The following is a 27936-nucleotide window of genomic DNA, read 5'->3' as shown; positions in this document are numbered from 1 at the left end:
AGAACAGGGTCTTGTGATTTTTTTTTAATATAACGAGAAAAATAACGAACGTGTGAATGTGATAAAATAAACCATTCTGTGTGTATTTTTTTGTTGTAGAGCTGATGAGCTCGGAACCTTCGGTGTTTGTTCTTTGTTGCTGGGGGACTGTTTTGAGCGCCGCTCCCTCTGGAGTAGTTCAGACCATAGACTAGTTCAGGCTGCTCGCCGCATACCGAGCGGACAGGATGGAGGATTCACTTTCTCCGGTTTACATCCATAGCACCGACTATGTGGAGCTGTGCGATACCGTGCTGAGCAAAGTGCCCAGGAGGGTGAGGGAGAGGGAGAGGGGGAGATAATACATGGATACATTGAATGAAACCGCAGGGTTCTAAAGGAATGCTACACGTTACACAGGGGTTAGATGATAACAAGTGGGCTGACAGTACATTGAATAGGAGGTCTTAGATGGTTGATGGCTAAGAATAAATCTATAATTTCTATATTTTATTAGTAGAATCTGCCCAATTTTAGTGTATTTTTTTTTCTGATTGCAGTCACTCGGTATTTACAAAACACAATGTACAAAACTCAATGCTTGGACGGTATCTGTGATAAATGATCTCCCATCTGGCATATTGTATTCTGATGGTTCAACATCGTTGGGAATGAACTACTGCAGTGACAATGGTCACTATACTCAGCTTGCTGAGAACTGTAGTCAAAACTGATGCTGTGAGAAAGGGGCATAGAAGGGATAGGTAACAGAATCAATAGGATGCATGGGAAGACGGTATGGATGTACTTACCAACAACAAATGGTATAAAGGTGCATATGGTGTGTGGCCAGAGATGTATGTATCATTTCTGAAACTTTTGATTGGTAAAGTAGGGCTTTAATCTATATGCCCGTGTAAAATTAACACTTTAAAGTCTACTGAAGCACACTTTTGTTTCTGTTTATGCAGCCATAGCCACACTTCCCCTGGCTGTGACTCACATCCTCCGTGGGGGAAAAAATATGTAAATTTCAACCAGATCTTACAGCACAGTGTGTTTACTTTAACATTTTCTATCACCTGCTCTGTTTAATGCCCTATAATCATCTGTTGCAGGCTGTTATTGGGACAGTCTGGGCACATAAAATTAAGTTGTTATGGTGCCTGGAACTCCCTGAGGCCAACTCATCTAAAGGATGTAAACCATTTACTAAAGGTTTAGAACAAAACTGCCTTTCCGATGGTCCAAGGCTTTTATCAGGAAGTCTCGAACTGAACTCTACTGATACTCTACTTTTATCACTAGCTTCTTGTTTATAAAACTTAGTGAAAAGCCTATTTTCACAAGTTTGGGGTTAAACAGATTGTAAGTGGTTTAACCCCCTGAAAGGGACACTTCTTTAAAGTAAGATGGTGTCTGTGGCCTACTAGCACCATAACAACTTCATTGCTTAAGTGGTTTTGTTGTATAGATCATGGCCCTGTTGTATAACTGCTGAATGTCACTTAGCACAAAAATCACATTGTTATGTAGTCCTAGCCACATCTCCCCTGCCTGAGTTTCTGTGTTGGTACCTGTGATGATTTTGGTGTGTCACTCAGGGTCATTTGTGATGCAGACTGCCACATGCTATCGTTCCAGCAACATTTTAGTGTTATATGTGACACTGGTTCCTCTGAACTCCATCATTTATGACAAATGTCCACTTGTCATCTTGTCATTCCTGCGACATCGACTTTGCACAGATTAGCATTTCAGGAATGGCACAGACAAATCATTTGTTACTTAGGGCTATTTAAACCCTTCTCTCTGTACATGCCCTGCCTTGTCGTGGCTTCCCACGTGGTGATTCAAGAGTGCTTTTCTATAGTGTTTAAATTCTTGCTATTTTGAATTTGGCTTGTTCCTGACTATTCTTCATTCTGTAGTCCTTAATCCTAGCTTGTCCCTCCATTGCTGTTACCTTCTGCTGTGATTGTTGATGGTAACAAAATGAAATGTGGAAGTTTTGCTGATGTCTTCAGCAATTTCAAAGAGAAGCATTGCTTTAGAGCTACACATGCACAGCGGAACGCTGCACTTCTCCAATCAAATGCAGCTATGAACAGCATTTGAACGCAGGACATATTTGACTTGGTTCTGGAGGAGGAAGTGCCTTTAATGGCTGTTAGGAATCCAGCCACTAGAGGTGTACTTAACCCTGCAATGGAAACATTGCTTTTTCTAAAAAAAAAAAAAAAAAAAGCAATGTTAAAACGACCGGGCATTGAGATGAACTGGCCTGGGTGACTTTAGCGGTTCTTGCAATGCAAGAAATAAAAACTTATTTTTAAATTGGTTTAAAAAAAAATAAAAAATAAAGAAGCATTTGACTTGCTGCCCTCTCCATCTCCCTCTATGTCATTCTGGAGGTGTTGCTTCGTAGCTTGTCACCCAGTCCAATGCTACTAATAGAGGCATTGATATGGGCATGGCATGCATATGCTTCTCATTGAATTCAGTGCTTTCCCATGAACAGCATTTCGAAACGTTCAACATCCTCATGGACTTTGACTTCGTGTGACTGAGCTTTACTTGGCTGTTAGAGCAGAAACCCCTATTTGAGGTGTGTTTAACCCTCCATAGTATACATTGCCATTTCTACAAAAGTGGTGAGATAAGTGGCCTGGGTGCATTTAGTCTTGCAAATGCGTGGAGGGGGCATTAACACAAGTCATATATTGTGAAGTAATGAAAGAGTATTTTTTACGATTATGTAGCAGAGACAATGTGTTTGTAGAAAAGAAATAAAGAATACTTCAACTTTTAAACACGACAGTTGCTTTGTGTCAATACAACATATGTAGACCGTTTTTATTTTAAGAACAGACTGTTTCTGTCATGTTCATTTATTGAGAATTTTAGTGGGATAAAAATATCAAATGTGGTTTTGGTAATGATTTTCTCACTGCATTCCAGGCCAGCATGGTACACTCATTAATAGAAGCATATGGACTGCTCAAATATATGAGGTAGGTACATTATGTATGTTTAATCTGCTGCCCGAATCTGAATCTGTGTATATTTAATGCTTTTTAGGGCACAGTATGTAAGCTAAGGGATTTACAGGAACACTGATGTTTTATAAATACAAACCTGTATTCCTAACACTTCAGTGTCCTTGTCCATAGGTATGTTCAGGTTCCTTAGCTATTTGAATAAAAAATAAATAAATAAGAAAATTAACCTTTTACTTACCTTTTCTTCTGCTTACCTCTCCACCTCACTCAACATCATAGAGGATGCATGGTCCAATTCAATGACTCTCATATTGGTATTGGGTACCTGATGCGCATGCCCGGCAAGCTTACCCATAGGAAAGAATTGAAAGTTTTACTTGGTCAGTGCTTCAGAAACCAATCTAGTCGTTGTCAGTATGACAGCCACTAGAGTTGAATTGACCGCTCCTTCTTTTGTATTTCCAAAATGTAATCACTATCTCCGTAACACCGTGGGTGTCATATTAACCCTGTGATGATTTTTTTTTTTTTATTTGACCCAGTTATGGTAATTTATTAAACCAGAAACTGTCGGGTAGTGACAAGTTAATTAAGGGGAGAAAAAAACCTTGACTCATTTGCCAATGTAGTAAATAAAGTTGTCAATAATTTTCTTTATTACCCTAAATCCTATAAAAAGAATTGCTTACAATACAAAGGGATGTATATAATACATTCTAATGAAAAAAAATATTGCTCAGTATACTTTCAACTAAGAAAATTAGTTTCTGCTTAAAGGAGCACACCAAGCACCATAATCACTACATTGTGGTGTAGTGGTTATGGTGCCAGGAATGTCATAACACTTGTCCAAGCCAGTCTTCTTCTTGCATCGAGAGCCAGAAGGTAGCTTCAATTAGCTCTCCTAAGCTAAGAGCTGCAGTGCACCACTGAGCTTAGCTCAGGCAAAGAGCTTCTGGGTGCAGAGAGGGATGGGCGCTTGTCGGACACCAGGGCACTCCTGGCTCTGTAACCCCTACAGCATGATGTAGTGGTCATTGTGCTTGGAGTGTTCCCTTAAATTGAACTCTCAAAAGTAATTGAAATATACATCAGCATAATCTCTAGATAGTCCTTATACATTTTGCTATGTTAGTAACTAGTGGTTTCTGTGGAAAATAATATTTTGTAATCTTTATGTATTCCCTTTCTCAATTTGACTTTGTTAGAACATCAACTCTCATTTTGGAACATGAATTCACAAAGTCTCTCTCACTAGTGTATTTGTTAAATCTATTCTCTCTTTTTCTTTCTACAGGGTAGTAAAGCCTAAAGTTGCCACAATGGAAGAGATGGCAGCATTTCACACTGACTCATACTTGCAACATCTTCGCAAGGTGAGCGAAGAGGGCGACAACGATGAGCCAGAGACCCTTGAATATGGATTGGGTAAGCTGAATATATATTTCTGGGTGACGTTGTTTGTTTCATTTTAGTAATTAATCATACTAAAAATACCACTTAGGCAGCTAAAGTCTAAAATGGCTTTATTTTAGACAATCATCTTTTATGCAGACCATAGCATGTGTGTATTTAAGGAACACTGGAATCAATCCATTTTAATGCAATAAAATTATGTTAATAAAAAAAACAAAGTTTTTGTGTGTGTATGTATCTGTATATGTATATATATATATATACACACACACAAAAATAGATAGCTTGGCACTCACCCTATCTCCCATTCAGTGGATGTATTTATGCCTTGGTGCAATCCCACGTTATATAATATATAGAAAAATAAGAGATGCAATCAGTTTTTATTTATTCAATAAAGGTGTTAGATCATCTGACCGACGTTTCGACCCTTCAAGGTCTTCCTCAAGATCTGAAGGGTCGAAACGTCGGTCAGATGATGACCTTTATTGAATAAATGCAAACGGATTTTTTTGAAAAGACCTGAGTGCATCTCTTATTTTTATATATATATATTTATATTTATTTTGTGTGTGTGTGTGTATATATATGTATGTGAAACAGGGGGGGAGGCTGCATTCACCTAAACATGCATAAATGGGGTGCTGCTGGGGGACACATTATACAATACACAAGATCCAGCGCACTCACCTATTCACTAAACGGCAACTTCAATGTTGACAGATTTTATTAGTTTAAAAAAAAAAAAACCACCTAATCTAGGCACAAATAATGGGAGTTTAATTACATTATATGATCATACATTGCATAAGCCTGCCACAACGTCAATGTACCCCATCTTTGGCAGGTCCTACTCTAACAGCTCAATGTCTGCTCTTATGAGATTACCCCACTTACTTGGGGGGGGAAATAATCCATCTGGGGCTCTGTGCAGTACATGGCTAAATAGGGCCCTGGATGGGCTCATGTGCTATTAGACTTGCACCATGTTTCTCCTATGCAGTATAATATACACAAATATTTAGTTTAGTCTATGTATATGTATAAAACGTCACATGCAAAAGGGACAGGACTATAACTGTAGCATTTTGTGCCAATCACTGCATTTATAAGCAGCTATGTGCTAGGAGACTGACAAAGGACCTCCTTGCACCATTGACTGTGCACTGGTGCTTGGTATGCAGTGTACGTTTAATACAGGTCCCTGGAATCAAGGAGCCGGGGCCAGAAATTAGGAGACATAGACACATTTTATTTATAAACAACATCCACTCAATTAATTAGTTACATACAACATTGTTAGAAACTCTCCCACATGCCTAATTAACAATACTCAATCTCACCTATTAAGCTATTGTCACACCTTGGCATTCACACACACGTTACATTAATAGTAATTCACATACGTTTTATTGACCACACCACATGAATAATTAGCTATACATTATTGTACTCTATTCCCTTTGCTGTGATGGCAACATGGAAGGAGAACAGCAGCTATTGGTTTCTATTTGGGAAGCTGGTTGTCCACGCATTCTTTGATAGCAGAGGCAGCTTTAAGGAAAGTGGAACTCTAATTGTGTATTTATCTGATTTAAGTTTCGTTTGTGTTCTAATTTATATAAATGTAATGATGCACAAAAGTTACCTTACAGGATGCATTCTACAATGGAGAGAGGGCCACATTCTAGTTTTTAATTCGCGAATACATGTGATTATTGCAACTTTGTAATATGGTATATACTATATATATATATATATATATATATATATAAGGCTCACAGAATCTTAATTTTGACAGCTTTTTAAATTGTACTTTTGTAGGATCTACTCATGTATTTACAAAGATGCCATTTAAACCAGAGAAGGATTAAGAACCCAAGAGCCCCTGGGCAGGTTACCAGTTCGCTCACCCACATTCTTTACATAGTGATAATTAATGCGACCAGACAAATTCATAGTTCTGGGGCCCCTGGGCCCTAGAGACCATTTAAGGTTACTCCTTAATTCCAAAATGCATATAGGGATCAAATTATGGCTTACTTTGTGTACTGTTTTTGTATTTTGAAATAGGTACTTTGAGATCTAATATTCTATTTGTCTATGCTGCTATGACTTCTGACTTGTATAGTTTTGTAATGTCTCCAGGTTACGATTGTCCCATCACTGAAGGCATATATGACTATGCTGCTGCTGTTGGAGGAGCCACAATAACCGCTGCTGAACAGCTTAACGAAGGAAAAACCCGCATTGCATTCAACTGGCCTGGGGGCTGGCATCATGCTAAGAAGTAGGCATCATTTGAGACTTTAATATGTTTGCCCCTTAAAGATCCACTTTAAGCACTATAACAACTTAATCTTACTAAAGTGGATACTGTGCAAAGATTACCAAACTGGAGCAGACTCCACTAATTCACTTCACCATATTTGAGGTGAGGGGTTAAAACCCTTTTGTGTCCCTAGGCCATGCAAAATTCAAAGAGGGGCACTCTCTGAATCCCAGACTTGCCCACCCAAAGTACATCAGCTGAAAAAAGTTGTTAAAAATTTTAATATCCTTATCAAGCAGAGATTCCCAGCATCTGCATAAAGAAACACTCAACTGCCCATAGTAGGAAAAATAGCAATTACTGTTCAGTAGATACATCCCTAATGAATACATACATACATTTCCATGCATGTATTAATTGGGGGTATATCTTAAAACAAAAGCTGCAAAAGCTGCAGTTCTTGGGCCTGAAGATGTGCCCTTCAATCACCAGACCCCACGTGTAGCAGGGTGTTGGTTTAAAATATAATAATTGGCTTATCAAGCCCCCGTCATAGCTGAAGCTATTAATGAATATAGATCTTACCTGCAAAATTCTAAAAACCTGGAGGGAGCCTCTTAGCGTTGCTCCATCAGTGGCTGTCGGGCGAAGTGTATGCTGGTGTCAGAAGCCTATTTTTCAAAGAATTGACATTAGCCAACACAGAACCTTGTTACAGACTAGTTAAACCTCTGGCAGTAAAAGGGTTAATCTCTGTATGTTTAGCGTTGGCGAGTGAAAATTTAGCCCTGATAAATGGAAATTTACCTCCTATAGCTTGCAGTGGAGAGAAAGTTTTAGGGCCTGGCTTGTAGCATGGTACTTAAGCTGGTAAGCTGTGAGATCTCCCTTTCTCTTTATATTAGAAAGGTGTATACTTTCCAGAGGATGTGTGACAGCAACTCAAGGCTATTCCAGTATTCGTAGATATACTACTTATAATTGACGAATCACAGCTACATGGCTGCTAAACCAGCCTAACACATTGATGGGTTAGACAGCTTGCTCTTTGTAGGAATTCTAAATGTAATTACTTTACTTGGATAATTGTTTTAATTACATTAGCATTGTTTTTCCTCATAGAGATGAAGCATCTGGATTTTGTTACCTTAATGATGCTGTCCTGGGGATCTTAAAACTGAGGCAGAAATTTGACAGAGTCTTGTACATAGATATGGATTTACATCATGGAGATGGTAAGTAGTGTCTAACTTGCAGGGAATATTTTAATTTGTTTTTTGTTCCATTAATTGCAAGTGTTCTCAGTCTTTCTTTTATTTTTGATTTCCATGTTTTGTTTTTTTTCTTGTTTTTTTTTTTTTTTTTTTTAACTGGCATCAAGTGTTGTTTATTCTTCCTTAAAAGGTTGCTGTAGGCACCATAACCATTTCACTGGTTGAAGTGGCTATGGTGCCTGGAGTCTGTGAAAGCTATGTCATGCTTCACTGTTTAACAGTTTAATCACCACTTAGCAGAGATGTTTGGTTCCAGTGACAAAATGGCAGAGGCAGACTTATGCTCATCTTCACGCCATACTTTGGGTAGCAGATGGTGATAGTCTGAGTATGTTAGCCAATCACTGCTTCAATCCCCAGTGTAAAATGAAATTGCGTTGACGGATTTGGAGGTCAAGTTGCAGGCTGCCGGTGACAAAGGGATTAAACTGTTTGGCACAGAAGCACGACTCCCCATGTACTTCTATCACTTCCAGAGAGGGTGGTGAAATTCAGCTACTGCCATGGTCCTCTTTTTGGATGAAATACTCTGTTAGTCATGAGGGGATCAAGATTACTTAAGTAAGAGAGAGAACCACTGCTTTTGCATAGAGAGAATAAAGAAAAACACTTAAGTAAACAAATTTCTGTACAGCAACTCCTCTGTGAGTCTGTGTTACATCCTACTGGAATGTCCAACAAGTGGGCTTCAACAGAGAGGGTTAGACTCGCGTATAGCCGGTAAAATGATGAACATTTACAAGTGAAAATGTGTAACAAAACTATGTATATGCAATGTAATGGATGCAAGTTGTTGGCAAAGTGTGAACAAACCTCAGTGCTGGTGTCACGACTACAGTATGACCAAACACGCAAAATTATATTAAACCCAAACAATATATACTGGGCCTTAGAATGTCCGGACTTAACGTAAAAGAGTGGTCAAATAACTAGCCAAGTTTGGGGATACAGAATGAGACAATACGAATATACTAGCCAAAGGTCAGGATACCAGAAGTAGGGAAAGTAAAAAAACTGAAAATATTACCAAGAATGGGCTCTCTGACAACCAACAAGTTGAAACCACGACAGAGAGAAGGCATTCCAGAGTTTAAATATGCCTCTCAGTGCTGTGATTGGTCAGTACATGGCCTTTGACCACAAAACGTGCGTGTGCGTCGACATCATGACGTCACATGCACGCCGGCGCCATCTTTAATGTGGGCAGTGTGCCCTTTTTCAGTAAGAACGGGACCGCAGCGTCCCTTAGAATGCCGCACCAGCTGGGACCCGGCTTCTGGGACGATCGGGCGGCAAGCTGCCGCGATCCAGGTAAGTTAATATCTCCCTTTTCATTTAAATTACAAGAAAACTTACAGGAACGATAGGTTGAAGAAGACCCTGCTCAAATGAGCTTACAGTCTATAATAGGGCTGTTAAAAGGACAAGAGATCCCTAATTTTGTCGTGAAAAAAGGAAATTTTGAGTCCAACAAAGAAAATGTTTCTGTACTGTAAGAACATTAAAGTTGTAGATTTTCTGTGTAAAAAGATTGTTTTATCAGATTGTGTACAAATTTCTAAACACCATCTGGATGCTTTTTTGTAAAAACAGAATATCCAAGGATATAATAGTTAATACGTGGGATAACAGCTTGCAGATCCAAGGAGAAAACTGGTTGCCATTTTATAGTAAAAAAGGAATGCTCCCTGTTTTGTGGCATTATCGGAAATGACTTCAGTTTAGTTTTTTCGCAGAGATATCAGAAAAAGGCTAAGCTTGATGGACTGGAGTCTATTTTTTTTTTTCTTCACTCTTTCTATGTTATAACTGTGACATGATTTTTTTAAGATAAAGAAACCACACTGCTGGATAAGTGGGTGGCATTCAGAAGTAGTTAAGTTCAAGAGAAAATAAAATTTGTAACTGCTGATCAAACTGGTAAACAGACAGTTGCTCAATTCATGGCTTACATAAATATACATACCAGCAACATTAGGTCGTTCACAGAAAGCTGTGAAGGCGTATCCAGAAGTACATGTATAAAGTGAGCAAGCACAAAACATCCTTGTACAGCCTGGAACGTATCACTTCGTTAGTGATATTGGAGTACAACTCCTTGATTGTAATCACATTTGAGTAGAGCTTTCACCTGTCGTCGTCATCATCATCATCATTTCTATCTGTCAATTACTTTTTGTTTAATAATTGTAATCATCAGAAAGATATCTGAACCATCTGTACTGTATCTATAAAAGAATGTTTATTAACTCTATAAAGTTGGGCATGACAAACCGTTGTGTTGAGTTTCACATTATTTTGTTTACCTTGTAATACTACGTATATAGTGTGTACTTTGTTTGCTGTTCCTGTGAACTTTACTTCAGTTCTTTCAGTTTGCATGTCGATTTATATATTGATTAGTAGATAAACGTGACACATTGAATTTCTTTTCCTTTCCATAGGTGTCGAAGATGCATTTAGTTTCACTTCTAAAGTGATGACAGTTTCTCTACACAAATTTTCTCCAGGTTTCTTTCCTGGTAAGACCTTTTTTCCTTCTACTTCAGAAAAAGAGAAAGGAGGTACTCATATGAGTACTCATTTACCCTGTACACTTCCTAAAAGATTAACATGTATCATTTGTATGGGGAGAGTAACCTTGCATTTTACTACAGATGAAAATAAGGTAAAAACATAGTATGTGGAGAAAATTAATTTGTAAAGGAAGTCATATTAATTTTATTATGATGGCATTGTAACTGCACTTATGGGGTAATCTCACAACTTTTCCAAACATCATAAGATGCTGAGAAGACAGATATCAAGTGACTTGGGAACACATCTAAAGATCCACAGAATAGTGCATGTTCAAGGTCAGACCAAATTAACAGTCCAGGAAATAGCATACATTGTGACATCCTAATACACAGTTCCTTGTCTTGACTTTGGAAGTCAGTATTCTGATAACCTCTTTGTTGCTCCTCAAGGAGGAAGAGCTGTGTCGAGATGTAGGCAATGTAGAACAAGATCCCTGATGTTTGGATTTGACCAGGACCCGTCACAATTCTGTGTTAGAAACAGTCGATCCAAGCAAGGGATACTTAGCCTTTAGAAAGAGCATTTTGCAGAATTTGGTTAGAATAACTCTCCGATCTACAGAGCTCTTGGAAGGCATATCTTTCATTTGTGTTTTATTGCCCTGGACCTGTGATGCTGACACAATAACAGTATATTATTGTGAGATATACTATGGCGTTCTTAAATGTACTAATGCAAACTGAATTACATACCACAACTGCTCTCCTGGCATGTTGGTAAGAAATAAGAGGGGACTGCGTTAATGACACAGTGGCAAATGACTATTTTGCCAGCTAATGTAGTTTCCATTCAGTCTATATATCACATTACTCGTTATCGTGGGGGGGAGATTCAATGTCACCTCTCTCTATAGATTATCTCCTTGCATGTCATTTAGAGAAATGAGACAAAATTAATGGACTAGAATTTGAGCCATGATTCTTAAGCACCCTTTATCCTGCTCAGAGAGAATTGAAATTTAAAAAAAAAAAATTATTTATACAATAAAAATGTTTAGCAAGATACAGAATTTTATAGTTTTGCATTGATGATTTACGCCTTTATTACATGGTGGTTTGCTGTTGTTTTTTCAAAGGGACGGGAGATTTATGTGATATTGGTTTAGGCAAAGGGCGCTACTACAGTGTTAACGTTCCCTTACAAGATGGCATCAAAGATGATCAATATTACCAGGTGTGTGAGAGGTAAGAACTATATTTTCATAAAAAAAAAAAAAAAAAACTGCTTTTATATACTATACATTAGAGGTTGCCACAGAGGAGTGCCTAGCTGTTGTACAACTTCAACTTTTATGACTACAGAATTTGAGATACTATTTGCACCATTTTTCATATATATATATATATAAATATATATATATTATATTCTGTCAGTGCTCAATTCTATTTAGCTTTAATGAAGAGAAAAACATTTGCAGCTTTCTGCAACATAAGACTGCCTCTCAGTCATTTTAGTCACCAGAACAAATACAGCTTAATGTAGTTGTTCTGGTGAGTATAGTATAACCCTGCGGGCATTTTAATTTAAACACTGCCTTTTTAGAGAGAAGGCGGTTTACATTGCTGCCTAGTAACACCTCTAGTGACAGTCACTCAGACAGCCACTAGTGGTGCTTCCTGTCAGTGCTGCAAGATGTGCAGCACTGAACATTCCTCATTGAGATGCATTGATTCAGTGTATTTCTTTGAGCAGCTGATTGGTGCGCCGTGGCATTTTGCCACGTATGCTCAATAGGCTCCCAATGCTTTCCTTTGGGAAAGCAGTGGATTGCCTGAGATCATCAAAATTGAGGATCTCAGTCAAGGAGGCGGAGTGTAGGCGGGGCCAACCACGACGAGACTGGTGCTGTAGGGGGGGAAAAAGTAAGCAAAATACCTTATTCACGGGAGGCCAGTCATCTAAAGTGTTTTCACACCTATAGTGTCACCAATACACATTTGTAAACACTACAGTGTTCCTTTAAGTCACGCTGTCTTTTCAGACAATGTTCTTCCGTGCTGGCCTTTCAGTACATACTGATCCTCTGAGAGCAGTGTAAGCTGAACTGCTGGGAGACAAAGAACTTGCAATCCCGGAGGAAGGGGACAGTAACAATATTACTACAACATATATGGTTAGCTGTTATTGCCTCCTTTGAGCCATGGGTCTCTCATCTGCACATCAGGAGTCTAGTTTAGGGCTCTGGGTGTAAATACAATGATTGTAATATGATTCTAAGGTAGTTTCCCCTTATGGAGTTTATCCTTTCAGGCTCTGTGTTAATCTTGTTTGCATTTTTTGCCCTGCCACAGCTATTATGCATTCATTTATCATGGGTTTAGATTCACTTTATGGCATTATTTTCCCATAATCCATAGTTCAGAAACCCCATATAATATTTGGTAAATAATAAAAAAGAATCCGAATATGATTTTGATCCTTTTATCCAGAAGAGTTAAAAAAAATAAAAAGTTTGTTTCTGTAAGTTGTAGCAATGTTTTTAAAAGGTGTGATTTTTGTATATCTATTGTCTGCTCAACATATTGCTCAGCCTGCTGTACTATAGGTATCTTGGAAATCTTTGTGGCAGTAGCAGGGGACATGTAATTCTAATTGTGGAATGTGTGACATACATTTAAAGAAAAATGTATATAGCAGTCTTGGCGTTTTATTCGTTTTGACTAATGAAAGGTTGCTCGGTTTCCATTGTTTTAAAGTCTGGGTGTTGGTGACATTGGTGATTCCAGGAATCTGTTAGCTGACCCCCTGTTGATTGTTTTCAGGATAAATTAAATTTTATTGGAAGAGAAATCCCTTTAACCAGAAGAATGTGTAAAACCTTAAGTGAGTTTGCAGTATAAATATATTTATGTTTCCCAGTTAATAACTGCAGCCGTCCCTCATTTTATACAGAGATTTCTTTAATTGCCTGTATTTTATTACTTTGTATTTTCATATAGTGTCCTGAAAGAGGTTTTTACAGCCTTTAACCCTGAGGCAGTGGTTCTGCAGCTTGGTGCCGACACAATTGCTGGGGACCCCATGTGTTCTTTTAATATGACCCCTGAGGGCATTGGCAAGTGTCTGAAATATGTTCTCCAATGGCAAATTCCTACCCTCATCCTGGGAGGAGGTGAGATTTTTTTTTTTTTCTCGATCACTTGTAAATTCCATTGTTGTTTCTCTTTCGGTAGCTTTAGTAAATGTAACTTCAACCCAGCCTCTTGTGATTTTTAAGATTGTCCTTTTATCATACAACACTGTTATTTACATCACAAATTCTGCTAGTTGCACTTGTACATAGAGTTACGAGACAAACCTGTTCATTATTCGTATTTCTCTTCATTCTTCTATTCAGTGTTCATTTGTAATATTTTACTAGTTTATTTTATTTTTCTGTCTTGCTGATTGGCTCTATTCTTTTAACGTGCTTCATTTTTATTATTATTATTTTTTTTTTTTTACTTTTCATTTGTTTTTAACTTCACATTTTTACTTGTCAGGGGGTTACAATCTGCCAAACACTGCTAGGTGCTGGACCTATTTGACAGCGCTTGTCCTTGGCAGGACATTGTCTTCTGAAATCCCAGATCACGAGGTATGCTAGTTTTGTAAATCTTTCTCTTAAACCCTTCGGGTGGGGGCAGGACACTCCTAATTAAACCCGAATCAATCCTGCTCCTCATACACTGGTGAATATGTGTTTTGTTAGAAGACACTGAATAACAAAGACTCCTCTGTACGTGACTTACATACTAACTCCTTGTTCTTCAGGATCCAAATAATACACCTCTTCTCTCCATCTAGTGACTGCCTTCATTTGATTTATTTCTTCTTTTTATTATTATTATTATTATTATTATTATTATATAAAAGATTTCCAAATTCAATAAACTTTAATTCTTACATAATAGGGAGCCAGGGATTCATGTTTCACCTGTTCCCTTCTGGAAGGGGATGTAAGAGAAATATTTCTTCCTTAATCTTGCTCTTACCATAGGCACTTCAGACTGTTGATCCTGTCCTTTCAATAAATTAAACATTTAAATAAAGTGTTTTGGTGGAATGTTACCAGCATTGCTAACGCATTGTCTTTCATTCTTGTATTCATGTGTTATTTCTATTATTATTATTATTGATCTATAAAAATGACAGTAATTTTTCTGTTGGCACTTTGGGGAGTTTTATTTTGTTGAGTTTCTCCACAACCACGCCAAAGAGCAAAAGGTTTGTGAGCAGGAACTATCGTTGGTTGTACTGAGCTAAGACGTGCAGTGCAGTGCTTGGTGGCTGAGTACCAATATCCGATCTGGTTAACATGGTTGTGAGAGTGAACTGTGGAAACATGTGGTTTAGAACGAATTGACACTATTTCAATAGGTTTTTATGCTTTATCACCTGTGACTGTAATTTTCCTTCTTCTTTTTTTTTCTCCCCCTAGTTTTTTACAGAGTATGGTCCAGATTATGTCCTGGAAATTACTCCAAGCTGTAGGCCTGACAGAAATGATACACAGAAGGTGCAGGAGATTATAGGGTCAATCAAAGGTAAAGGAAAAAAAAAAGTTTGTTAAATAACAAGTTACCTAGAGTGGCTATGCATCCAGCTTATTTTGCCAGATGTTGTCACAGAACTAAGCAGGTCTCATATAGGACTACACTCATTGGCACACACCCTGAAGAATCAGTGCTGCTGCGAGTGTCCTGCTGGTTCGACATAAATTGATTTAAAGCAATTGGACAAATATTGACTGGCACCAGGCAACTTAACCACTACAGCGTTCACCTTATGGACAGACCTATACACACAGTCCCATACATACACACACATAATCACAGATGTACAGACATACACACACACAATCACAGACCCACACATACATACTACCACAGACCTATACACACAATCACACACACAGACCCACACCTGCACATACAATAACATTATACACACACAGTCATAGACCTATACAAACAGTCACATACATACATATATACCTACATACCTACATACATACATACACACACACATAATCACAGATGTACAGACCCACACACACAATCACAGACCTAAACACTTCAGTCACATACACACATACAATCACATATATACACAATCACAGAGACACACACATACAATCGCATACATACACAATCACAGACCTATACACAAAGTCACAAACCAATAAACATGCATAATCACAAACACACACATACAATCACAGACCTATATGCACAATCACAAATATACACACAATCACAGACCCACACACTTACAATCACAGACCTATACACACAGTCACATACATTCACACACATAACCACAGATGTGTATACAAAATATACATACACACAATCACAGACCCACACATGCACATACAATCACAGACCTCTACACATAATCACAAATATACACACACAGTCACATGCATAAGCACACCATCACAGACCCACACACACAACCACAGATGTACATACAATCACAAACATACATACACACAATCACAGACCTCTACACATAATCACAAATATACACACACAGTCACAGACATAAGCACACAATCACAGATCCACAGACCTATACACATAATCACTTACATACACAATCACTGACACACACCTATGCACAAAATCACATACATATACATAATCACAGATATACACACACAATCACAGACCCAAATACAATCAGAGACATACATACAGACCCCCCCCTTCCCACACACACACACACACACACACACACACAATCACTGACAAAACATACACAAAAATGACATTCATACAATCAGTACTTGAGAGGTACCTTTCTCCGGGAGGGCTGGAATGGATCCACTGTTCTAGGATCTCTGTGCTCTTCCTATACTGGTTCCTCGTGTTTCCAGCAGAGATGATGATGCCATATCCCGGCAGTCTGCTCACTGCAGGGCGCATGAGGGAGCTGTCCAGGAGGAGCACATTATGTAAAGGGATCCCTGCCTCCTTCGCCGCCTGGCAGGTTGGACATGAGATTTCCCTCTCGTGCTGAAGTTCTTGCATGCTGTCAGTGCAGTCATTCAGCCACAGTGTTTTAAAAGGCTGTGTGCAGTGATTGCTTTCAGCGCTGCATAAAAGCTCATCAGTCAGCCTGAAACCACTACATATGGACTCACTTAACAGAGGGGAGTCCAAAGTATTCATTTAACCCTGCTCACACCCAAAAATCCTGATCTAAATTTAACCCCTTAAGGACACATGACATGTGTGACATGTCATGATTCCCTTTTATTCCTGAAGTTTGGTCCTTAAGGGGTTAAAGAAATTATCTGCAGTCATTATAACCATTTCTTTTACAAGACATTATTTAGGAGACAGCAAGCAATTGCAATGTGCTTGCATTGCAAAATTTGGGTCAGTGATGATAAGTGGATTTGCATTCAAAGGGAATTTTTTTTCTTAGCAGTGATAACAAGATAAAATAAGAGATAACCGTGCAGAAGCGTTGGCTGTGAATTTCAAGAGGTGTATTGCCACCATAGTGGCCTATAGAGATGAGGATACTGGAAAACAAAAGAAATACAATAATGAAATGAGATGCAATAGAAGGTTATCTCTAGTAGGAAACATACTAATTTAGCCACCTTTTTGAGCAATACCTTGTTAGACTAGAAAGACTAAAATTTCTTATTACAGGGACACTCCACTGCCCAAATACAAAAATATATATCACTATTTAGTAGACATATAAATGTTGTGTATTTAACAAATTGTGCATTTTTACAACAGGGGTTTATCTAAAAACCGCTTGCAAAATTTGCAGTTTTCTTATCTGCTACTTTTGCAAGCCCTCCCCTTCTAACCCCGCCCAGACTTTCTGTGGTTGTCCAATCACAGATTTCCCAACGCTGCTCAATGAGAAATCTTTGTAAGGCAGCTGCTCTGGGCAATTGGTGCCTATTGGGTTTAGCTCCACTGAGCTAACCAAACCAGGAAGTAACGGGGCATATTGTCTGCTTGTAAGCTAAGGGGGTGTAATGAAGTCATAAGTGCCAATTTCTACTGATATCTGCACTTTTTGTAAAATAAAAGAAGAGGGCACACTCTTTAGACATCAAGCATGTCAGCAAGCCAAATTGTAAGGACATTTCTTTTTCTATATTTTTTTTTGTTAACTGCTAATTGTTGGTGCTTATTTTTTTTTATAAAGGGTTCAGCACTGGTGCTTTAAGGTGAGGGATGCTGATCTCCTCTTGGCTTAGACTGTATGAAAGATAGTCCATGAGCAATAAAACAAAAATAAACCCTTGATTTATAGACTTCTGGACAGCTGAGAGGATAGGAAAGATACTCCATGGGGGAAAGAGGGACCAGATTTATCACATAGATTTCCTGCCCTGTCAAAATAAATAGTGGAGTTACATGTGTGTAACGCTGCCATGGTTACCCAAGTGGCAGTTTCCTGCAGAAACTTGTTTACCAAAAGAGAGAGTGAAAAGCTATTACACTTTCAGCTCTCTGCTGTGTTTTAAGATAAAAATGGAGGATACTCCCTATAATAATGACAAAGAACAGGGCACAACAAAAACATTTTACACCTCAAGTGTCGTAAGGCCGTGATAGAGCAGACGCAGCTAAAGCTCTCAACTCAGAGGTCTGTATTGTGGTTGCAAGTAAATGAATGGTGTACTGGAACACATAGTCAGAAAATGGCACCTTAGCACTCGAATAGAGGATTCCAGGGCTCGTGCTACTAACTTGGAGAAATAACTTAAAGTAAAGGGCAGTAGCAGTAGCACGGGACTGATGGTAAATTCTCTGATGCTGCAGCAGGTAACTCATGTGGTTATTCACAAAAATTTTGATTAATTAAATCTGAATCGGCATGGATAATTTGGTGCTCCTGTTGCTTCGATTTTCTGCACCACTCAACACAGTGAGGTGTGCCAAGATGGCAGCATCTCTGTGTCCCTATGCTCTACATGTGTAATTGCAGACCAAGACACCTAGGCTCCTGCCACAAGCAAGGGTGATGTGGATCTCTGATTCGCTAAACTTACCTCTGTAGAGATGTCCCTCAAGGGTGATATTGATAGAAGCAACCAACAGATTTCCTCTGAAATTCATCCCATCTGGCAGAGAACCTCCAATCTGGAGGACAAAGTGGAGAAGGTTATCCAGCATTGTAACGATCTCCTTACTGGCTCATCTGGAGGATCATTTCTAAGAGGTCCATCAGAAGTAATATTCATCTAAGATGGTTACCTGAGGTTTAATCAGCTGATTTAATGCAGGCACACAGGTAGAGATGCTCACGTGAGGCTTCCAGGGATGTTATAGTTAACCTCCATTAGTATTGTATTAAACAGGCTTTAGTACAGTGCTGTAGGGATTTTCAACTTACTTATGATGGAAAAGAAATTCTCCTTTGGCCCCTGACAGATATTCTTTACAAGCACTCTTATTAATTATGCCTCAGGGTATCCATTCAGTTTGATGGTTATTCATAATAGCAGAACCTACGGCTGCTACTCTTCGGGCAATTTGACTTTTATTCTCCATGCCCTGGGAGTTCCCATTCCTGAGGACTATAGTGATCCCCCTGCCTCCTCATATCAGCTCTCTGTGGAACTCTCCAACAAACTCCCCTACTGACAACATCTATAGCACCTGAACGTTTTTTGTTTCGTTTTTTTCTGTTTTGTGGCTCGGTTTTTGATAATTACAAGTGGTTTTTTGTTTTTATTTGTTTTGGTCCATGATTTTGGAACATTGTTTTCTTTTTTTTCCTTTATCTTTTAGAAAAAAATAAATACATTTATATAATTTATATTTATTTATATATATATATATATATATATATATATATATATATATATTTGTGTACGGGATTATGGAAGGGGCGCACATTAAACTGTGTGTAGTTTTAATATATAAGAGTCGGTTGAGGTGTGCCGAAACCGACGTGAGGTTAGGCCTGCAAAAGAGGGCCCACCCAGATATAATGATATATAAAGAGGGTGTGGTGGGAGGGAATTTCCGAAATCGTCGAAGACAGGTGAGTAAGGGGGTTTGCTGGGTTTAAATAGGCATAAAAATCCCTCCCACAACTTCAGGCATACGCCTTCTATTTGTGTACGGGATTATGGAAGGGGCGCACATTAAACTGTGTGTAGTTTTAATATATAAGAGTCGGTTGAGGTGTGCCGAAACCGACGTGAGGTTAGGCCTGCAAAAGAGGGCCAAAAAGTATGTGACATTTATTAAACATAACAAAACATTTAGACATATTATAGAAAGCGAGCCTGATTTCTTCTCTGGATTTGGAATGTACCGGTTGTATGCCGAGGACTTCCAGCGACCCATCTTCTCTACAAGATGAGTTGGAACTTGACAACTTGAGGCTGCTGTGGCGGCCCTAATACGGAATGAATGTCCCGAGAAGGAATTTGGATTGAGGCCAAGACTAATAAACAAGGAGCAAATGCATGGCATGAATTGTTGAGGGATGTGGCAAAAATTGTACGAGCAACCATTATAATCGGGACGCACTTATTATCTTGAACCACATACAATACTTACACATATCGCAAGCTTCGTAGAGTACGTTTGCTTAGCATTAGTAGACAAATCTTACCTGCGTAGACTCTAACTCCAGGCATGATCGATACCTTTTTTGACCTGCAGAGGAAATCCGGAGTGCGTGTTCATTTATCTCAACCGTAACGTTTAAGCAAGGTCCGACTTCGGAAGTGGCTAGGGCGGAGGATACTGCAGGGGACTTGAGACGACAGGGTTAGCGTGTATCAAAGAAAGTACGTTACCTGGAGCTAGTTCTTGCAGCATGCTGTGAGGAGGAAAGAAACGTAATATGTTTAAATTATGCAAAACTCAGATGCCCATTGAAATTCTCGTGTAGTAGAGCTGCTTAGCGAATGGGTACCAATAGGCGAAGATAAGGACTATCCCGTAAGAGTTGAGGCCGTGCCATAAGCCCTGTGTTTGAGAGAGCCCTACCCATGACTTGGGCCATGTGGACTTGAACTAACTACGTGCAGCAGGGTGATAACCCCTTGTGAACGAGCGGTTATCTGCCGTACACGTGTGATTACTTGTATTACAACACAGCGAAAAAGGACTGTAACAGGCACCTGATGAAACCAACTGTGGAGATGTGAACCGAAGAATAGAATGCAAAGCCGTGACTCACCATAGGGAAATGTTTGCACGAGAGAGGAACCTGAAAAGAAGCTTTGACTAAATTTGAAGGCGATATGCGTTTGTATAGCAAGTACCCAATAGCAGTCACTTGGCAGGCATGAGATCGTAAAGAATGTACTATAGGATGCAGAAGGTGTTACAACTTAAATCGAAACAACCAGCATGACCGAAAGTAACTCCTGATGGACTTCTTAAACTTACATGAAGTGAAACGTGAACAACGTCAAAATGCGTGACGAATGAATTGAATGTGCATGGAGGACCTTGTGAAAGTCAAGCGTGCAGACAAGTCCCAAATTCAGTAGATGAAGGATTTAAAAGGCATTCGTTTGGCCGAAAAGGAGGCAGAGTGATGCCTTTATGTTCGATATGAAAACCAGTGGGAGTTCTGTACACCCGGTCTAATCAGACTGCTAAAGCTTAACCTGCATTGCTTGTATAAGTGACGCGGACGTGAAAATGAAGTGATAGTATGAGTCGATAAATGGTAATTTAGAACTCAATGTGCGAAAATGCCCCCAAAATGCTGCGAAGTAAATAAATAGTATATCCGTAATACATGAGTCCGGAAGCAGTCACTGTATGTACGTCAGTGTCTGGAGGGCCTGACGATGGTCCAATACAAGGCCTAACCTGTATAACGTGCAATGCGAAAGGCAACGTGAGACCCCACATACATACTTAGCTGAATATATGTAAGAAATGCCTGAAACAAGTTGATTGGAGGGACCGCCGGTCTAGGATTCTACTAGCTTGGCCTGGGCCCGTAGTGTACACGGCATGTGAGGATCACCAGCGAGTGACAGGTCGGGGTAATATACAAATTGGTATCCTTGAACTGTTATGTCTCAGTAACCAGCAAACCCGCGGCCCGGAAGAGATTACGTATTGAAAGCACAGGATTAGCCTAGTATGATAGTCCTGACATACTGTTCGCACTATTCTAAGAGTATGTAACTCACAACAAAACCAAAGCGGGAAATAAAGTGCCAGGAATACCCGCGTCGGTTATAGGATCCAAAACATAATGATTACGCGTGATGGGTCTGTAGTGTGCCGTCCCCCCAGCGTACTAGGGGTGCGAGCGTGAGTGAGCGTGCTGGCTGACTAGCTATGCCGCGATGCGGCGAAACGATTACTCTAGGTTGGTGACAGGTGAGGCCCTGCTATTTGCCAAGTGGCTTGAGAGGCTCTATCTATGCGTTGGCGCGAGGGGGCAGTGTGGCCACTGAACGGTGTGGCGGGGTGTCGGCCTCTCGGTGAAAGTTAAACATAAGATAGAATGGGAATGACGGATGAGGCCCTCTCTATGCCACAATGCGAGGCGACTAGCTATGATTTGGCCCGAGGGGCGTAGTACCTCCAAGTATGAGGATGGGTGTTGGCCTCGCGGGACCACTAACCTAAGGCAAAGAAGCCAGGGGGAATAATAACTAGTGGACACCTAGGAACCTGACAGCCAGCCGTTGCTAACTAAGAGGGAAGGTTAGTTAGTGAGAGAGGACATACCATTGAACGAAACGTGGGTGGTAATGAGTTAGGATCGTACAGCTTGACCGAAACTGGAGTGCCCTGTGAGCGTGTCAGAGTCCAGACGGTCGGGACGTTTAAACTAGAATGCGTGTATGATTGTAGGTTTGGCCCTCGGGGCTCGTGGTGCCATGTCGTGGCCTTGTTGTGCAATGTAATACGAGTTCATTCATCTATATATATATATATATATATATATATATATATACCCATCCTTTTTTTTTTTTTTTTTTTTTTTTTTTGCGGATCTCGTTCATGGTACCGTTAAAACGCGTACCCGCCTGTGCTGAGGCTTGTTCACCAGAACTGCAGTACCAACCTAAATGCACTCGTCTAGTAACATATGTGCCCGCCTGCGCAGGTGTACAAGGCAAGGTAATCAGACAATGATAGGACTTAATGCAACGCTGAATATGTTAGGATCATGAAATAGGTAAGTAACGTGCGGCATAATTGTCGAGTATGCCAAGCTGCGTGTCTACAAGTGCGTGCCAATGAATGTAAGATGTGCATAACAGTTAGAGTATCTGCGATTATACTGAGGACGACCAATAACAATGACGACCTTGAGCTACCCATTTATTTTTAAGACATCTGACATACATACCTACTCAAATTCACTTTTATTATTCTCCAAACGTATTTGGACCTTGAGAGCATGGCGACTTATTCCCTATCTAAAATGTATAAAGCTTGACAGGATTAATCATTTCAACTTCATGTAAATTATTTTAGAAATATTACCAGCACTGTAATGGTTAATACATTCCCTGTGAAATGACAGTAAACGGGCTGATAGACTGAATTTGACAAATTACCTGCAGCCCTGTTGGCTATGTAATGTGGTTTTAATGACCTTGAAGGCTCATCCTACGCACCATCATAACTTTGCAACTTATTTTTCTTGAGGCCTCACATTCATTTCTGCTACCTGTTCTGCTGACATTCTTTCCTGCAGCTGAGTTATAAATATTCTCCACCGTAAATCTAGAATTAGTGATGTGCTCTGAGCAACATTAGGCTGTTCTCGGGTCCGAAAGTGGTTTAGAACTGCTGTGAATTGTAAGAATCATATATATATATATATATATATATATATATATTTGTGATAACCAGAAATAAAACACATTTTCGTAAAAGCATCTTGACAGTAAGTGAACAGCTATAAAACTCTGCTAATTAGAAGAGCGCTGTATAACTGCTCAAGTTAAAATGAATGCATTAACATATCCTGCTGTTGGATAATTAAAACCTAATAGACGATGAATTGGGGGGGGGGATCGAAAACAGTGAGAGAGAGAGACATTGAAGCAAAACGGGCAAGTGAATGACTGTCTTAAATTAAAAGAAACGGCCACCCCAAACTCTAAACAAATACCCCTAGCAGCAAATTAACCGCAGGAGTGAAGTCGGAGCAGCAGTACACGCTCGGACATTCCCGCTAACTGCTGCAGGATTAGGTGAAATGAGTTGCATATGAAGTCGTGTCAGGGACTTAGACTAGGCAGCTCTCATACACAGGCTCCCCTGTGATCCACACTCGTCTTCCGCTGCACTTGGGACACAGACTACTGACCCAAACGTGCATTCAGAGCAGCCCCTGGATCCGTTACCAGTAACTGTTACCAATGCCCAGCTCGCGTGACAAAATGTATATCGCTACAAAACTTCAACGTGCATAGCTTGCTAGGTTACATGCAAAATACGGCCAGGAATTAATTAAAATGCGGCACAGAGAGTAGAACGTTCAACGTTCTCCAGGGAGTACGAATTTATTCGCTAAAAAAAAAAACGTCAACTAGCAGAGTTTAACCTGGAAACAGTTAGCAGCCGAGTCCGTGAGAACTGACGAATGATGAACTATTGCGAGAGGTATTTCCCCTATTATGGCAAATGAACCATACCGTCGAATGATGTGCAGAAAACGAATACTTACAGTTAGGACGAAAACTGACGGAAGGTTACCGTTCGAGTGAAAATACTCACGAAACCGGCGGGCAGTGTACAAGCGTCGCGGCAGACTGACGTCAGAGGTCTGCAAAGCGGAAATGAAGGCGGGAATTTCCGAAATCGTCGAAGACAGGTGAGTAAGGGGGTTTGCTGGGTTTAAATAGGCATAAAAATCCCTCCCACAACTTCAGGCATACGCCTTCTATATATATATATATATATACATACACACACACACAGATTTTTGTGGGGTTACTAAACACAGAGGGGGCAAAAAAAACAAAGGACAAATGATAAAGTGAAAAAGTAAAATATAAAACTAGGGAAGCAGAAAAAAACAAAAAACAAAGAAAAGTAATGAGTGTGGGATAGATCGAACACACAACCATGAATTTAGATTAATACTTATTTTACCTAACGCTACAGACGGTTATTGCCTACAGATTAGTATAAAAACCAATTTGAGCCATTTCTTTTGAATGTTTTTTTTTTTCTCATTACTGAGATAACTGAGATTACTGAGATATTACATTTTAAAACACAAAGGCAAAGGGGAAAAATACATAAAAGAGGAAGGAAACCAAGGTAGAGACCAATAACATAAATATTGGGAAATGCGAGACAACAACAGAAGTATATACACACTCTGTAAACATGAATTCAGTTAGAGCAGGGCTTCCCAAACTTTTATGGGCCGAGTCCCACTTTTCAAAACGGTAATTTTTCGAGACCCACTTGCTTTTAATGCATATTTTAAAAAATGAACACCATGGCAATCAGCTTTAGAGGCATACAATTGGCACACCATAGCAATCCGCTTTAGATGCACACAATTGGCACACCATGACAATTACTTTTAGAGGCATAAAACTGGCACACCATGACAATTACTTTTAGAGGCATACAATTGGCACACTATAGCAATCCGCTTTAGATGCATACAATTGGCACACCATGGCAATCCGCTCTAGATGCATGCAATTGGCATACCATGGCAATCCGCTTTAGATGCATAAAATTGGTACATCAGTTTTAGATGTATAAACTTGGCACATCATGGCAACTTTAGGTGCATACAATTGGCACAGGATGGCAATAAGCTTTAGGTGCATAAACTTGGCACATCATGGTAATCACGGAGTGAAGAGGTTACATTGGGGGGAGGGCAGGGAGTGAAGGGGATACATGGGGGAGGGCAGGGAGTGAAGGGGTCACAGTTTGTGGGGAGGGGGGCAGGGAGTGAAGGGGTGACATGGGGGAGGGCAGGGAGTGAAAGGGTTACATTGGGGGGAGGGGGCAGGGAGTGATGGGGTTACATTGGGGGGAGGGCAGGGAGTGAAGGGGTTACAGTTTGTGGGGAGGGGGGCAGGGAGTGAAGGACCTGGTATTTCCAGAAATATAGAAATGCACACATGTATCAATCTCTAAACAATGTAACAAACTCACTAATAACAAAGTGATAGGTAAGATACATGTGGCAATATATACTAAGTAATATCAAACACCAGATCCCACAGGGTTAACACTCTAATATAGAAATCGAAAGGATAGAGGAGGTCATAATGGGAGAAGTGAAAATAAAGTGGAGATAGCTTATCAAAAGTAAATTAGAAGGCTAACTCCAACCACTAGTAGCTCGCTAAACCCAACTACCCTCATAAGTATCCAGGGCAGGAAAAATGCCCAAAGATTAGTGTAACACCCTGTAGCTAAGATAAATAGGATGGATCTAGATCAGCATACACAGCCCAACGCGCGTTTCGGTCGGTCTAACCGCCTTTGTCAAGGGCAAAAAAGTAAAGTAACTAACAAAATAGATATAATGCTGGATTCTCTCAAACTACTGCGTCTATTAGGCAGTAGCCTTATTACTTCACTTGTGGGTATTCAGGATATCTTTATTCAGTAAATGTATAGGCATCTATAGACGGTCTCCTTCCCACTCCTCCACTGATACTAGTCTAATAGAATACATTTCTTTTGGCTCAACTTCTTCTACCCAGACTATGTGACTCCTAGATTTGGCCATTACTGGCTTCAGTCACAGAGGAGACTCTTGCCATCACATAGCACTGGTATGCATGGATTTACAATGGTGTACTAAAGACTTTTTCTCAGAAACTGGTCACTGTGTTTTATCTTTGTTTCAATCCGTCTTTTATGGTGCCCGCTTTCCTGTAGATGCCATCTTGGCTAGCATTACCATAATTACAAAACCTGCTAACCCTTCATACCTTTCCAATAAGTATAGACCATCTCTCTAAGCATAATGTCGTGTTGCTGTCCTTGATCCATCTGGACCATGTAGGCTTCATTCCTGTGGGGACAGAAATATCAACTTGGCTTGGTACACTTGATCAACTAAGACGCCTTCTCTGCTGCTCTTGTTTGATGCAGAGACGGTGTTTGACAGAATTGAATGGCCCTTTTTTGATTGAGTTAGTTTGTCATTTACAATTTCCAGATTGCTTGATTATGTCCATTGTGGCTTTGTTTTGATCTCCTCTTGCCCAGATTTTGTTTCCAGGTACTGTCAACTCTTTTTTTATATTTAATAGAACTCGACAAGGCTGCTCACTAGGATGTGTTACAGTTAGCCCTAAAGTGGTTCCTATTTGTTGTGTGACCTTCTGTAGGTTGTGTATACCCACCCACACCTTCCCTCTCCGTTTTTTTCCATTCACACTTTTTTCCTTTGTATTTTTTTATGTGTAGAAGGCATGATTTCTATTACATATGTGAGTTTTGGCCACATGTGTTGTGTAAGGTTTATACAACTTTTGCAATGGTTTTTTTTTTTCTTGATGCTTAGTTTTATATACACGTCTGATGTTCAAATGCTGGATCAAACCAGTTGGCAATTATCTTATGCTATTTTTTATTTTTTTTATTTGACAGGAATGATGTGATAATTTGTATTCCAAATTTTTGTTAAAATATGAAATTGTTAAACAAAAAAAAAAAACACCTGACATCTTATTAACAACTTGACCAACAGTGTATGGTCTTGTAATCCACCGTGTTGATAATGTTGACACAATGTTATTTTACACAATTATAGCTCCAACGTTTTACCTAGGTAACTTAATATTAGATCTAAGTGCTGATATTAAATCAAAACAAAGTGTAGTTTTTTTTCCATTTTTTTTTTGTTAACACCTGAACACCTGAAATGTTTTTGTTTTTTTTAACTAAATTTCCCATGATGCTCCGTTAATATCACAGTTGTATAATATTTATGAGAAATTAATAAAATGTTCCCACATGCTATAATTTTATGTTTACAGAGATTATTTAATCTGTTGTGTTTTGTTTTTTATTTCTCTCATTGCAGGCAATTTAAAGCGTGTCGTTTAAAGTCTTCAAAAGGTGCTGTTTACTCTCCCCATGTCTGATGGTTCAGCACCCTGTATATAAAGACTGTGCTCATTGCTCATGATCTGAGTATATACTTTTTTATTGCTGCACTATGGCAATGGTGTCTAACCCTACTGCAAAACATTTGTTCTCTGGACCAAAAATATATATTTTTTTAAATTTGTGCTTTTATGGATTGTTTTTAACTGGATATTAAATATTGTTTACAACATGTTCTCTCCTGTTTTTATTATCTAAACGTTTTGCATACAAAGGTTATTTCTGGTTTCTTGCGCTCAAACAGTCGTATGTCATCTACGAGTTGGGAATTGCGACATTTTGTTTTTTTCTGAATAAAATTGAGATCGTGATTTATTGTAAATCACTCACATGAAAAGTGT

At 39.4% G+C, this 27936-nt stretch overlaps 1 protein-coding gene across 2 annotated transcripts; it reads left to right on the top strand.

Annotated features, from left to right (window-relative positions):
- Positions 1-165: 165 nt before the first annotated feature.
- HDAC8 (histone deacetylase 8) lies at positions 166-27767 on the top strand. 2 transcript variants are annotated; one of them, XM_063432241.1, is made up of 11 exons: positions 166-314; positions 2941-2993; positions 4279-4409; positions 6546-6687; positions 7792-7904; positions 10388-10465; positions 11599-11707; positions 13463-13635; positions 14006-14100; positions 14944-15049; positions 27513-27767. In XM_063432241.1, exons 1-11 carry the CDS (start codon positions 228-230, stop codon positions 27533-27535), a joined length of 1110 nt encoding a protein of 369 aa, XP_063288311.1. In that variant the 5' UTR covers positions 166-227; the 3' UTR covers positions 27536-27767. The 2 variants fall into 2 exon arrangements, with proteins under 2 accessions (XP_063288311.1, XP_063288312.1); XM_063432242.1 differs by lacking the exons at positions 14006-14100; positions 14944-15049; positions 27513-27767 and having other exon boundaries at positions 11599-11696; positions 13463-13581.
- Positions 27768-27936: the final 169 nt, after the last annotated feature.

The sequence above is a fragment of the Pelobates fuscus genome, chromosome 9 (assembly GCF_036172605.1).
Source record: "Pelobates fuscus isolate aPelFus1 chromosome 9, aPelFus1.pri, whole genome shotgun sequence".
In the NCBI taxonomy this organism is placed as follows: domain Eukaryota; kingdom Metazoa; phylum Chordata; class Amphibia; order Anura; family Pelobatidae; genus Pelobates; species Pelobates fuscus.
This window is presented reverse-complemented; position numbering and strand designations above follow the sequence as displayed.